Source organism: Ciona robusta, chromosome 2, assembly GCF_009617815.1.
Source record: "Ciona robusta chromosome 2, ASM961781v2".
In the NCBI taxonomy this organism is placed as follows: domain Eukaryota; kingdom Metazoa; phylum Chordata; class Ascidiacea; order Phlebobranchia; family Cionidae; genus Ciona; species Ciona robusta.
In genome coordinates, this window is record NC_143236.1 from 1920723 (window position 1) to 1934202 (window position 13480).

The 13480-nt window shown below is 37.4% G+C and overlaps 2 protein-coding genes across 2 annotated transcripts; one reads left to right on the forward strand and one right to left on the reverse strand.

The window, feature by feature from the left end:
* Positions 1–415: 415 nt before the first annotated feature.
* On the reverse strand, positions 416–7460 carry LOC149739954 (bifunctional arginine demethylase and lysyl-hydroxylase JMJD6-like). Its single transcript, XM_089871497.1, has 8 exons — positions 4935–7460; positions 3549–4749; positions 3348–3495; positions 2600–2728; positions 2410–2537; positions 1757–1892; positions 1550–1682; positions 416–1474 (listed from the first exon to the last, which is right to left on the reverse strand). The coding sequence occupies exons 2-8, from the start codon at positions 3779–3781 to the stop codon at positions 1389–1391; spliced, it is 993 nt and encodes a 330-aa protein (XP_089727623.1). The 5' UTR covers positions 3782–4749; positions 4935–7460; the 3' UTR covers positions 416–1388.
* A 267-nt stretch (positions 7461–7727) lies between these two features.
* Positions 7728–11625, forward strand: LOC149739955 (caspase-6-like). Its single transcript, XM_089871498.1, has 6 exons — positions 7728–7863; positions 8573–8715; positions 8774–8965; positions 9044–9158; positions 9310–9399; positions 10945–11625. The coding sequence occupies exons 1-6, from the start codon at positions 7773–7775 to the stop codon at positions 11259–11261; spliced, it is 948 nt and encodes a 315-aa protein (XP_089727624.1). The 5' UTR covers positions 7728–7772; the 3' UTR covers positions 11262–11625.
* The last annotated feature ends 1855 nt before the right edge of the window (positions 11626–13480 follow it).

Below are 13480 nucleotides of genomic sequence, written 5' to 3' on the forward strand. Positions count from 1 at the left end.
AATAAAGTAGATAGAGGTCTAATGGATGGGCACGTATTTGAAAAATAAACTATAACCAAATCTTCACTTGACTTAATACATGGCAAAAAATCTTACTGCAGTTACACTTCGATAGAACGTTATAAATTTAGAAAGTATAACTTACGCTGCCGTTTGTGTTGATAATAAACAGGAATGCGCAATTTTGACGCATGTAGTTTCTCACGTGACGTCACTTGGCGTAAGGTGCTACAAAACCGCAGAGGTATCACAAAAATCGTTATCAAACCCAAAGCGCGGCTACAGTCGCGTGCTGTAATTTGTGAAATGACTGTGGTCTGCGATCCAATGAACTAATATTAAATTTGACACAAAGGCAAAATGTTACGTGATAAATACCTTACCTTACGTAAACCTTACCTTACGTAAAGAGGAATACATGACCACGTCTTTTTTGCCCATAAATAAAAGGTGTGTAAAGAGAAAGCCATTGTTTGGTTGTGCTCAGAGTCCGTATATAAACCACCGATTATGCGACATTTGTTGTGATGGAACATACAATGGCTGACTTATTCACAGTGTGAAGTGAGATTTTGCGTAGAATGGTGAATAAAGAAAATACATTTTTTTCCAAATCGGATTCGTCTTCGGTTGAGTATTGGGTTAAACTAAATTACTAACAAGCTGAACATTTGAAGATTTTTTTTAGGTTTGGCTTTTTGCATACTTTTTCCGAAGGCCAGATCTAGTGACGCGTGGTTTAAACGGCAAAACGAGTTTTAAATAGCAAACAACTGCACCCCTCTTTAAAAATGTTTAAGCAGAAAAGTTAATCAAATAATAGCGTCAATTGTTATAGCATACTGTGCGCCTAATCTACCAAAATTTCCTTTGCAGTAAAAGTCCTGCCGACGTACAGTGTGCCCGCCAGAGCCTCGCAAGAAGTTTCTACTATCTTTAAAAAAACCCCACAAACAATAGTTTTTTTGCTTGAAATAAATTTTAATTTTACAGACTTTGCGAGAAGCTATTGCAATTTTTTATGGTGCGACAACAGTTGTTGCGCTAAATTATAAATTGATTGTCTGTGTTGAGCGATTTTATTTACAAATTATGAGCAACGCAGTTAAACAACCACGTGACAACATATACACTAATAATTGCAGCAATAAGAGAAACAAAACGACCATTTTTTCGATATTTAAAAACCCTGCTCTCAATTTATTTGATATAGTAGGGTGGGGAAAAATGAGACATTCAAAAAATACAAAACCATATCATTGCGACTCCCAGAGACCATTGTTTAAAGTTTAAAACACGATCGGGATATTTGGTTATTATATGTGCTATAATTAATTCCGTCTCCCCCACCCTACTGTATTACAAATGATGAATAAATCAGGTTAACTTTAGTAATATTCCGAACCGATCACAATGCTCATGTCGTTGCCTTTGATTTGAGTTTGGTGAAACCATCTGTTTCCGTCAAGAACAACTAAAAGTAAATTTCAAAAAAGGGTTTAATGTTATGTGGACAACGCGTAGTAGAAATGTGGAACTTTAAACGTACTTATTTCTCCTGGGTTTACCGTTACTTCGAGTTTTGATGAACATACCCCGAAGCATTCTGGAGGAGTTTCAAACGTCCATTTCTTTTGCCCACGAAGCTGGGCCTGCCACGAAGAAGTCTTTACAAAGTCGATCTACATACATAAAAAAACGAAAAATATAAAGACCTATATATTATCCGCGATAAAATACATTGCAAATACTCTACATGCATTGGTGCGCCGTGACCAGGCAAACCCATAAACACCCAATCAAGTTTGCTGTGGTCCAACTCTTGGGGGAGGAAGTAAGGAAGCTTGTAATGTTTTCGTAACTCGTTTGTTGCCTGTCCTTCGCAATTACTCCTGTCATGCGGAAAGAGTTGGCATGAAAATTTGAAATAACCTTATATGACACTGAACATAATGGCCTTGGCAATGCATTCACGGCCTATACTGCCACAAATTGCTAGTTTCTTAACTTGCAACGTAAAACACTTTACGCAACGACATAATGAAATAAAGGTTCTTTATACCTTTACAGCAACACAACGTTTAGACGCACATTGAAAACTTACTCATATAATATTCATGTATAAAGCTTAACACGCCACAACTCCAGCACTCTAGTTTTTAAACACCACTGACCACACGAAGTCAAACACTTCGCAGTTTAGAGGAACATTTGCTCAAAAAGTGTGCTTGGGGAAAAAACCGTAAGACGCACACGAAGATTAGTAATTGCTAACGACGTTAAACACCCAAAATAAAAAGAAAACAAAAAAAACGTATTTTACGAGATTTACTTAACTAAAGTCATCATGGTCGTAACACAACGCAGCCAATCTCAAATTATGTCGGCGTTAAAAATGGCTTAACTTACCACCCTATGTACCAATGATCTTCTTTTCCTTCCACTCGACTTAGCGACATGTTAAAAAATTCTTCCAGGCCAGATATGTTTGTCGCGTAAGGAAAGAATTGGCATTTTTCGTTGACTTGCTTAAGAGCCTGCATGTTTAATTATAGTGTTTAAATAATTAAACACTATCAATATAAAATTCGATTTAAACCTTTGATCCAGGGGTGTATATACTTTTGAAATAATCGTAGCTAAATATTTCGCTTGCTGTCCAGTCAGCTAGACCATCTTGTACTACCACGGGTTGCATAGTGAATGCGTAGCTCTTCAGGAATTCTTCCTAAAATTAAAGTTTATACAGAACTGTGGGGTAAGATGGGACACCTTTTGCTTTAGCACCTAATATTCAAATATTTTTTTTAAATAAGGTTCTTCTTTAAATGTTGTTTGTTTTGTACAAAATGAGAAGAAAAAAAAATAAATAAAAAGGTGTCTCACATTCCCCCACCCCAATATACGAGTATTCTGAACGGGCGTAAATTTTAGATCAAGAATCTTAAACTTAGGCCACAGTATATTACAGAGACCCTAGCAAAGGTATAGATAGAACTTTTCATGTGTTGCCTAAATTTTAACATGGGGTTTAAGCCGGTATAATAGCTAATAGGCCGTCAGCTGTTACATAGAGATTAACCTTTAATGTAAACTGCATTTTGCACAAGTTCACTTTTATTTCTTGTACTGACCATATAATAGTACAGTGATGGGTAGTCGTTAGGACACGGTTTTAAGGGTAGTCGTTAGGACACGGTTTTATAATTCTATGAATGTTCTTTGTTTACTACCAAAAGGAAGAAGAGAATAGAAAGAAAATGCGTCCCATTTTCCCCCATCTACTATACACATAGGCGCGATATTTAGTGTAGGCTACTTTAGGTTAACAAGAACATTGTTCTTACCTGTGTTAGATTGCTAACTTTAGGAATGTTATTGACTCCTGCGCATGCATTGCAGTCCACAGGTATGCGAACATAAGGCCCGATGACTTCGTTTGTTAAAATGCAACTGTAGTTGTCTAATTCATCAATATCAAAAACCTCCGACAACCTGAACAAGAAGGATCCATTTTTATTATGTTTATAAAGTAATTTTATCCTTACCCATCAAGTAAGATCTTGATCAACACGGCATGATTTCTCGGAAGAATTGAAGGAACACATACCACAAGGCAAAACAAAAACCCGGCTACGAGCAAACCACAGTTTTGACGATGCCATTTCTTTCCATTATTCTTTATTTCTCCGACTGCTTTAAGTTTATTCAACTGCTCACAACTTATGCCGAGGATTTCGCTTTGCTTCAGTAACTCACTAAATTGCTCAACAGTTACCATGGTGGTTTTTATAGGTATCCTTAGTTTAAATATTATGCAATTCTGCAAGTACTATAACTGACCATATGGCTTGTAACTTTAGTCAGCAACCTCTCTACGCTATAGGACGCAGAAGATGACAGCTAATAAAGAATTCCTATTGTTTCGTATCCGGCGTGATCGTTAGTCCAAAGAGCGATGCAAGGAATCTCCTTTATTTAAATTACTGATGATAGTTTTGATAAAACATTTTATAGTTGTGATCGTAGCATTACATCGAGATATGTCTTATATGTGCTGCAAGTATATAGGCAACGACACTGTGATTTAGTGGCAGGCGCTCGCATTATTACCAAATAATACCGGTGCCGTAATATATTTGTCCCGGCCGTTGAATTTGAACCGAGCGCTGAATTCCGCATGCACAATTGTTGCGGCGCATGCGTAATAGCACCGGGTTTCGATGCTTGATAATGCTACCATTGTGGTATTTTCACCTGTATACAGATAGAAAAAAACAAACAAATATATAGTAGGGTGGGGGAAGACGGGACACCCTTAACAAATATTAACTAAATATCTTGTTTGTGTTTTATTAAACAATTAACAATTAACAGTCTATGGGAGTCGTGAGGATACGGTTTTATAATTCTTCGAATGTTCTTTGTTTACAACCAAATGGGACGAGAAAATAGAATGAATAGGGGCCCATCTTACCCCACCCTACTACATAACCATCCAACCGTGTATATAGTTTTTCCTTCAATGAATAGAATATACACTGTTCAAACACCTACATGCGTTTTAATATAACTATCAACATAGGCATACCTACAGTCTGTAGGTAATTCAGGCGGATGTCAAGATGTTGCCTTCATATAACCTAGAAAATATCCCCTCGCATGGTGCTCTGCAGGATATGGCCTTATACGTCATTCTTTGCGGTTGCGATGTCCATGGTCCATGGTATAGAAGCCAACGTTTAGAGGCTAAAGGCACTGTCTTTTATTATCAGTGGAAGAGACTAATATAGTGTATAACCCAATTATTCGGAAGTTGTATTATACCGAGGGCTTGGTTTCACCGTTGGGTTCCACGGTATAGTTTTAACAGAATACAGATTTGTTTTAAAGGATTATTATACCCTATACACAAAATAAGAGAAAGCCTATACCTTTTTAGACACCCGTTGTTGGTATATTGTTTATGAGCTGATTGCAGGTGATCTGCAGTGACTTCGTGCGCTCGTGGGTGTCTAAAGCTACGTCCTAGTCTAGGTTATCTAGGAGTTGTCGTTTGCCGTTTCCTAGTCTAGGTTATCTAGGGTTTTGGCTGGCATGAAATTACACAATTCTGTACCCTCAGTTACAGTAACTATATTTATTCGTTCATATGCTTCGTATCGTTATATCGTTCTCTCGTTTAGTTCTCGTTTCTCTTATCTCTTTTCTTATATTTCTATGGTGATCACACAACGGTATATATAGCAGTCGGGGAATGGTTTGAAGGGAAAAAGGAATTTCGGGTGTCAGACGAATCGGCGTGATAAATTGCGATAACGAGATTACAATAAAAAGGACACAATTGGGAACATCGGCGCTAACTCGGTTAACGGCAGGGTGCATCCGCCGCGTTGTGGGAAAGTTAGCACGCGACGTCAAACATTTGGTCAATATTGGGGACAAAAGAATTCGTGTGACGTAATATTACGACGGGCCGCTACAACACCTCCCTTTGGCCATTGAAAAAAATTAGAAAACCACAGTCAAATATGCCAGAGTGGTGCTCGTTGTAGAGGCTCGTCGTCTCACATACAAAGGCAGGAAAGTTGGACTCTCGGGATCAGCTTGGTCCGAATTCGGGTTGCCTGTAAAACATCTAAACACCGCACGCATAATTATAGTCACACACACAATAACAAAGCATGTAAACAACTGGTAATCTGTGTGCGTGAGTTGTGGGTGTTAGTTATGTATTTTGTAAAGTACGGTGTCAACCAGGGTTTGATCGGGTGTTGTGATATTTCGTTTCTATAATTGCACGTGTTCGCGTACACACACGGACGACTTCGTCTTTTAAGCACCGCCGGATACAATAACCGGCGCCACAGCATAAAGATAACAAAAAACAGTATGTATTTGGCAGCGTTGCCGCTGCCCGGTCACCCCCCAAGGAAAAATTTAAGGTATAATCCTTATGCAGGCTTAAAAAAATAGGGAATTAGAAATCTGTTTCATAAAATCGCAGATGTGCGGGTCGACGAATTGCCCGACCAAAGCGGTTTGTATTTATAGGTATCGGGATCCTACTTGGGGATGGTGTTCGCCGAACGACGGGTTCGGGATCATATATGATCTTAGATATATCGTTCTCCCCTTCAATTCTGAAAGATTCGTTTGCGTCGCGAGGCTGCATTGTAACATCGTAAAGCGTGTTTGCAGGTTTGAGACGATCCAAGGAAACGGTAGTCACTCGATTTCCGAAATCAATGGTAAAATACTTATCCGCTCGGCTAACGACGCGGAACGGTCCGTCATAGGGACGTTCTAGAGCCTTCTTAACCCGATCTACGCGGACGAATACGTGTGTGCACGAGAACAACTTATTATCGATGTATGACGGATTTTGCAATAACGGTCTGGGAAGTGTTGGTCGCAATGATTGCATGCGCTTACGTAGGCCATCGAGAAACGTTCGATGATCCGCGGTAGTGGTGGTAGGCTCGTCGAAAAACTGGCCTGGTAGTTTTAATGTGGTCCCGTATACCAACTCGGCGCTGGAACATTTAAGGTCCTGTTTGTATGCGGCGCGGAGGTTACCGGTGGGCCGTTTGCGCTATTGCAAGACACAAAGTCGAAAGGTGTGCTTGCGACATTATGCGACACAGATGAAATGCCACTAACCTTTTGAAACCCCGGCGGTGGTGGAGTCGTGGGTGTGCTCGGAATAGCCCGTTCCTGGACGATTTGTGCACTGTGGTTAATGAGTGGTAGAAATGGGTATGTAGAAAACCAGTTCTCTGTTATGCCTTGCATCGTATGCAATAACTAAAAAAAAACCGTAAAGGTGTTAGAGATGTTATACGGCTACTGTAGTTTATATAGCTGACCCACGATAGTCGGGGGCGTAAATATTTTCATAAAAAGATATATATAAGAAAACAAGAAAAATGGTTTTGTTCACTATATAAAAAATACAACTGTTGGTTCAAACGGTGCTCCCTCGGCGAAGAATCTTCCGGAGCGATGGCGAAAGTCGCTCGATGAAGTGTCACGTTTGTAGTAGGCTCGATTCTCGTCCAAAGACGGTTCCGTCTTTGCTTGCTTGCTTTGGTTGATCAGATCCTTTTTTGTTCTTTTGATCACTTTTGTTCGTTTGATCACGTCGAGGTCACCACTTTTAGACACCCGTTGTTGGTATATTGTTTATGAGCTGATTGCAGGTGATCTGCAGTGACTTCGTGCGCTCGTGGGTGTCTAAAGCTACGTCCTAGTCTAGGTTATCTAGGAGTTGTCGTTTGCCGTTTCCTAGTCTAGGTTATCTAGGGTTTTGGCTGGCATGAAATTACACAATTCTGTACCCTCAGTTACAGTAACTATATTTATTCGTTCATATGCTTCGTATCGTTATATCGTTCTCTCGTTTAGTTCTCGTTTCTCTTATCTCTTTTCTTATATTTCTATGATGATCACACAACGGTATATATAGCAGTCGGGGAATGGTTTGAAGGGAAAAAGGAATTTCGGGTGTCAGACGAATCGGCGTGATAAATTGCGATAACGAGATTACAATAAAAAGGACACAATTGGGAACATCGGCGCTAACTCGGTTAACGGCAGGGTGCATCCGCCGCGTTGTGGGAAAGTTAGCACGCGACGTCAAACATTTGGTCAATATTGGGGACAAAAGAATTCGTGTGACGTAATATTACGACGGGCCGCTACACCTTTACACACAAAAGGAACAAGTGTATAGGTTCTGCCTGGAAAAGTTTTATAAAAATAACAGGAAAATGCAAGAGGAATGGATCGACGATTGTTACGACATTAATTACTCCGGGAAAATCGGAATTGCAGCTGTTTTTCTTTTGAAAAAAAGGAATGGTTTGTAAATATGTGCTTTAAAAACTATAGGGTCGTTGTGTAGCGCCTTGCCCACTTAAGGGATGCGTGTCATTATACATCGCTTTGCCCCTGTTGCAACGTCCCTGTACAGTATACATATTGTTATTATAATTTAGGAAGTCGTTGCGGATTTGCACAAAGAGAATCTGTAGGTTTTTTGCTCTAATTGTCATTAAAGTAGATGAGATGCACAACGCTTACCCTTTTATAAACATGAAACCAAATCTATTCTGTCACGACCATAACCCATTCTAATCTATGAATGGGGTCCTACGGCGAGGCATCCTATGGGACCTCGCATTTAGAACAGGTTTGCTAGTTTAGAGAAGAAATAACCTATATCCGTATAGTACAGAGTATCAACAATTGGTCGTATGTTTATGTAAAACACTTTTTTTATCAAGAAAGAGTAAACCAACGTTTGATATAGTAGGGTGGGGAAGACGGGATACCTTTGGCACCTAATATCCAAGTATCCTGATCGTGTTTTAAACAATTAACAACGGTCTATGGGAGTCGTAAGGATGCAGTTTTAGAATTCTATAAATGTTCTTTGTTTACTACCAAATGGGACCGAAAAATATAAAGGGAATATGTCCCATCTTATTCAACTCTACCACATATGTATACGTCGTTTAATCTATATTATTTCCTCCGGTTTATCATGACATATAAATGGTATCCACAGACGCTGCAACAAACGAATTAGAGAACGAAAAAATCGAACAAGCTCTCCAACAAGATTTTGACGATTTTACTGAGTTATTTGAGAACATGCAACTTGATGTAATGAAGTTCGGTGAAAAAATGAAATTTTCAGAAGCAGTGGCGGTATGCATTGAACAAACAATAAGCTTAAGCATTGTGTATAATGGTGGTATTTACTTAGAACCTGGAGAACGTATCGAAGAAGCTGAAATCAGAAAACAACTACAGTTGCTTTATATGCATGTTCATTGGTCACGGAAGCGATGGATGCATTAAAGCAACAGATGGCAAACTTGATATTCACGAAAACATACTTGCTAAGTTCATGACCCATAAGTGTTTGGAAGGAAAACCAAAGATATTTATATTCCAGGTTCGAAAAGCATAATACACTTTTTGCAAAGTTTTATGGTCATTTTGGTATCCAAAACTAGTTTTCGTTTATTTTTAGGCCTGCAGAGGTACAAAGAAAAACGTTAAGTCCGACAGTTCACTTTCTACACTATGCGATAAAGAGATAAAAGCAGACGGTTCGGATGTCTTGCTCTGTTATGCTGCGTGGAGTGGTGAGACTATAGGCATATATATACCTTAAATTCATTTGATTAAATTTTCACCAAAGACCTTATTAATGTTAAGATGATTTTAATGTACAAGGTATATCTAGTACCCATCACGTGACAAAGTGAATATGATTTGATTATTCTTTAATGAAAGGTTATGTATCCTACGCCATGACTACGAATGAATATGAACGTGGAACCCAGTATCTCCAGGATTTACACAAGGCGTTACGGATATTTACAAGTAAGTTAAAGAGACATATACCAACGAAAAATGAAAATTTGTGTATGAACAATAAAGTTTAAATGTGATCCAAAGGTAGCCTACCGCCAAATTTTCCAAAAAAGAAAACATCTTCTGAAAAATCAGCTAAAAAAGTGTTGAGTCAGCCAGTTTATAGCAAGGTTTAATCGAAAAATAAAGACTTTTTTAAATTTCTTTTTACGGACCCTTATTTAATGATCATCAGGAAAATAAGGTTACAGAATTATTCGACAGTATTATCACGACTTTAAAACACGCCCGTCAAAGCTGATTACTGTTTTTAAATATTAAAAAAATATGTAAAATAGAAACAGTATATTTTGAACAGGTAAAAAAATCAGAAATAGTAAGATGACACTTAAGGGACACTTAAGCACATGTTGCCCAATATTTCTTAAATCAAAATATATGATGGTTTTTGGGTGATACCACGGATTAGTACTATGATAGGGTGGGGGATGATGGGATACCTTTTCATTCTATTTTCTCGTCCCAGTTGGTAATAAACAAAGAACATTCGAAGAATTATAAAACCACGACCGCAATAGACCGGTGTTAATTGTTTAATACACGATCAGGTTATTTGGATATTAATTGCTAAAGATGTCCCAACTTCCCCCACAGTATTATATCTTTCCATTATTATTTGACAACAAATCAAAAAAAAATATTAAAACACACGAAGAGGTATTTAGTGATTCGCATAACAGGTGTAATTTTACAAATTCGAACTTGTAATAACAAAAAAATTGATAACAACTATTGATAAAGTTTTTATTTTTGCTACAAATTGGGTATTACTACTCTGTTTTTGGCACAAGCCACTTCTTATTAATTATCACCAAGTGCAAATGACTGAATTTCGAATATACTTTTCATATTTTATCTGGTTATTATATCAGTATCTTATATTTGAATAACCCATGAGGTATAAATTATTGAACTAAAAGCAAATCTTTCAAAGTTTGGTAATAAAAACATACAAAACTACAATGTGGGGGAAGATGGGACTTCAAGTTGAAATATATTTACATTAACAGTATTCTGCAACTTGTAGTTAACCTACCGAATTTAACTGGCTGTGCTGTTTTTTGCTATCACAAAACTAAAACTAGTTTTATGAGACAAATTCAAACTCTATACGAAATATTCAAGTTTTGTTATGAATCTATAAAACTTGTTTAATCGTTCACACTCCCAAACTACAACATTTCATCGGCTTTACTATAATCTAGCGAGTATTCAAAATTAGCATCTTACTATTTCGCACTTTTTTACCTGTTCAAAAAATAATGTTTCTATTTAACATATTTTTTTTAATATTTAAAAACAGTAATCGGCTTTGACTCGGGGTTTATAAAGCCGTGATAATACTGTCGAATAATTCTGTAACATTATTTTTCTGATTATCATTAAATTGGAAGCGGTAAAAAGAAAATCAGAAAAAGTCTCGTCTGACAAATTGTCCCATCTTACCCACCCTAATATAATCTATACACGTTAATAGTGGACAATTTTATGTAGAACCAAATAAACCGCGCAATGTCATCGACATCTTGACCGTTGTGAATAGAAAAGTGAGCAACACTCTTCTTCCCGCATCGGAAAAGCCATTGGAAGAGCAGAAGGATAAGAAGCCAAAACCTGCATCTCTTATGGCTCAAACAACTGGAACATCCGGACTAGCAATGGCTCAGTCAAGAGAAAGTTCAGAACCACCCAAGGTTTATCACTACCAAGTGCCCTCGTTTGAATCATCTTTGAGGAAAAAGTTGTTTCTGAAGATTCCTGTCAATACACCCGCCCAGCAAGCATCAGCAGATGCTAATCCAGAAGAATAACTTTGTATTCCACACCATATACTGTATACTATATTGTTAATAATTATAATCGTTTGTAAAAATGTATAGCTGTGTATCAATAATGGTGTTTAATTGTATAACCATTCACTTTATATGGAAACCGTAAACGTACACTATAGTATTGCGTAACGCCGTAACTAGCCGGTACAAGTTATCAAAACAGTATACGATAATATAGAATAAGTAAAAAATAATCACCCACAAAGTAACATACATGGTAACTCGTAAGCTATAGCACGAGGTGTATATATGAACACCCGTGTTATAACGACTGTCGCTATTCGGCCTCGCGATGATAAAGCAAGTTACATTCAAATCGTTCTATTAAATTAATTACTTGGGATTTTTGTTTTTGATTGGTGTGTTTTTATATCACAGCGTTTTTTCACCCAAAACATTCACGTTTTAGGTAAAGGCTTTAAGTATTTTAGCCATGTTCTGTTTCAAATTTTGGAATCATAGGTTGAGTAATAGAAAAATAAAGTACCGCACCCACAGCATATAGATTCTGTTGGTATTCCCAAAGTTAGTATAGACCGTTGGGTATATCTTGTATTTTCACGTCTGAGAATTATTCACGCGGTAAAAAAACAAACATTCTATACTTCCATATAATTTCTTATGAGCGACGTAGCGGATGTACAGTTTGTTCACGCGGATATCAAGGTTTTATCACAACATATATGAAATATAAAATGACTCACTCGAATTTCCAGGATATACTAAGATAGTACGGAGGCGCGGTTTCAGTGTCTGCGTAGGCTAAGTTTCTAACGTTTTGTCTCACCTATGAGTGTGGTTGTTATAATTGTGTAACGGCTGTAACCGAATGCTTGTTTTTAAACGGCTTTCTAAGAAACAATTTTAACAAAGCAATAAAGAAATCAGGAAATCTGTAAACGTTGGCATTTTTTAGGGTATGCCTGCCTGCTCCATTATTGGTCCTGTGGGGTAAGATGGGACACCATTAGCACATAACATCCAAATATCCTGATCGTGTTTTAAACAATTAACAACGGTTTACTACCAAACTTAACAATAACATGAAAAAGGTGTCCCATCTTTCCTTACCCCACTATATATATCCAAATAAGAGAAAACTCACACTGAGCCCCTTATTTTATTATTAGTTTTAAGTGCATTTTTATTAGAAAGGTCTTTACTAAATCTTTTGCACATTCTACCCTCCAAACATATTTACATTTATTAAATCAAAATATTATGAACATACAAAACACCTATTAAGGAGTGTACCTTGGGTTATGAGTTCGGGCCTAAATTCCACATCCTGGCGCGCATGGGCGTAAATCACTGATGAGTTTTAAACCACGTATTGGTTAAAATATATTGTGTTATGTAACTAATTAATAACGTTTTTTTAGAATTTTTACTGCGTAATAATATTGGTATTTAAATAACAATTCAGTTTGCATACATTGAAGTATCGCGTAGGACACCATCTAAAAAAGCAGATCCTCCCCGCACCTTATGTGCTAACTATAACGCAGAGCGTGATGATTATAAGGTTTATTGTATGATTAGTGTTGTATATATATAGAGAGGTTGTTGTGGGGACGCATGTTGAATAAATGAAAGTAACTTCTTACCACATATACGAGTTACTACATATAGTAGGGTCGGGGAAGAAAAAATAAAAGAATTCTATAGGAAAAATGCAAAAACCGCACACCAATAAAAGGAAAAATAAAAACTATCAAATACGGTAAGCGTTTAATGGAATGAGCGCACTTGTTCTGCTGAAAACATTTGTTAACAAAAGACTAAAATAAAGCAAGCATTACACTGGAAAAAGCTTTATTAACGAATTACAATTGAATCATAGCTGTATATACATTGCGGACCCCGTAAACTGCTGCTCTACATGTCTACAAATGCGAGCTCTATACTACTAAGTCACCGTGCGTTTGACGTGCATATAACTCCTAATATTCGTAGCAAGGCCGAACTGCTTTGATTACATAATGGGATGGATTAACCCCGCAATATGCGACAAAAAATATAAATAAAGCGGAAATGTAAAAGATACCGATTTACCTAAAAGTGGTATGCGTCCGAAGTTAGTAAAGACCGTTGTATGCGACCACAAAAAATACTTTTGAGTGACGTAACTTTAGACCCACACGTTGTTCACGCGGATATCGTAATTTCCAACACGCATTAAATCTGTATACGTCGCA

Coding starts and splice junctions, on each gene's coding strand:
- LOC149739955 (XM_089871498.1), top strand. CDS start 7,773: ATGCAAGAGGAATGGATCGACGATTGTTACGACATTAATTACTCCGGG. Junction 8,966..9,043: donor CAAAGATATTTATATTCCAG/GTTCGAAAAGCA, acceptor GTTTATTTTTAG/GCCTGCAGAGGTACAAAGAA. Junction 9,400..10,944: donor GGCGTTACGGATATTTACAA/GTAAGTTAAAGA, acceptor AATTTTATGTAG/AACCAAATAAACCGCGCAAT.
- LOC149739954 (XM_089871497.1), bottom strand. CDS start 3,781: ATGGTAACTGTTGAGCAATTTAGTGAGTTACTGAAGCAAAGCGAAATC. Junction 2,729..3,347: donor AAGTTAGCAATCTAACACAG/GTAAGAACAATG, acceptor CTTTAATTTTAG/GAAGAATTCCTGAAGAGCTA. Junction 2,538..2,599: donor TATACACCCCTGGATCAAAG/GTTTAAATCGAA, acceptor TTAAACATGCAG/GCTCTTAAGCAAGTCAACGA.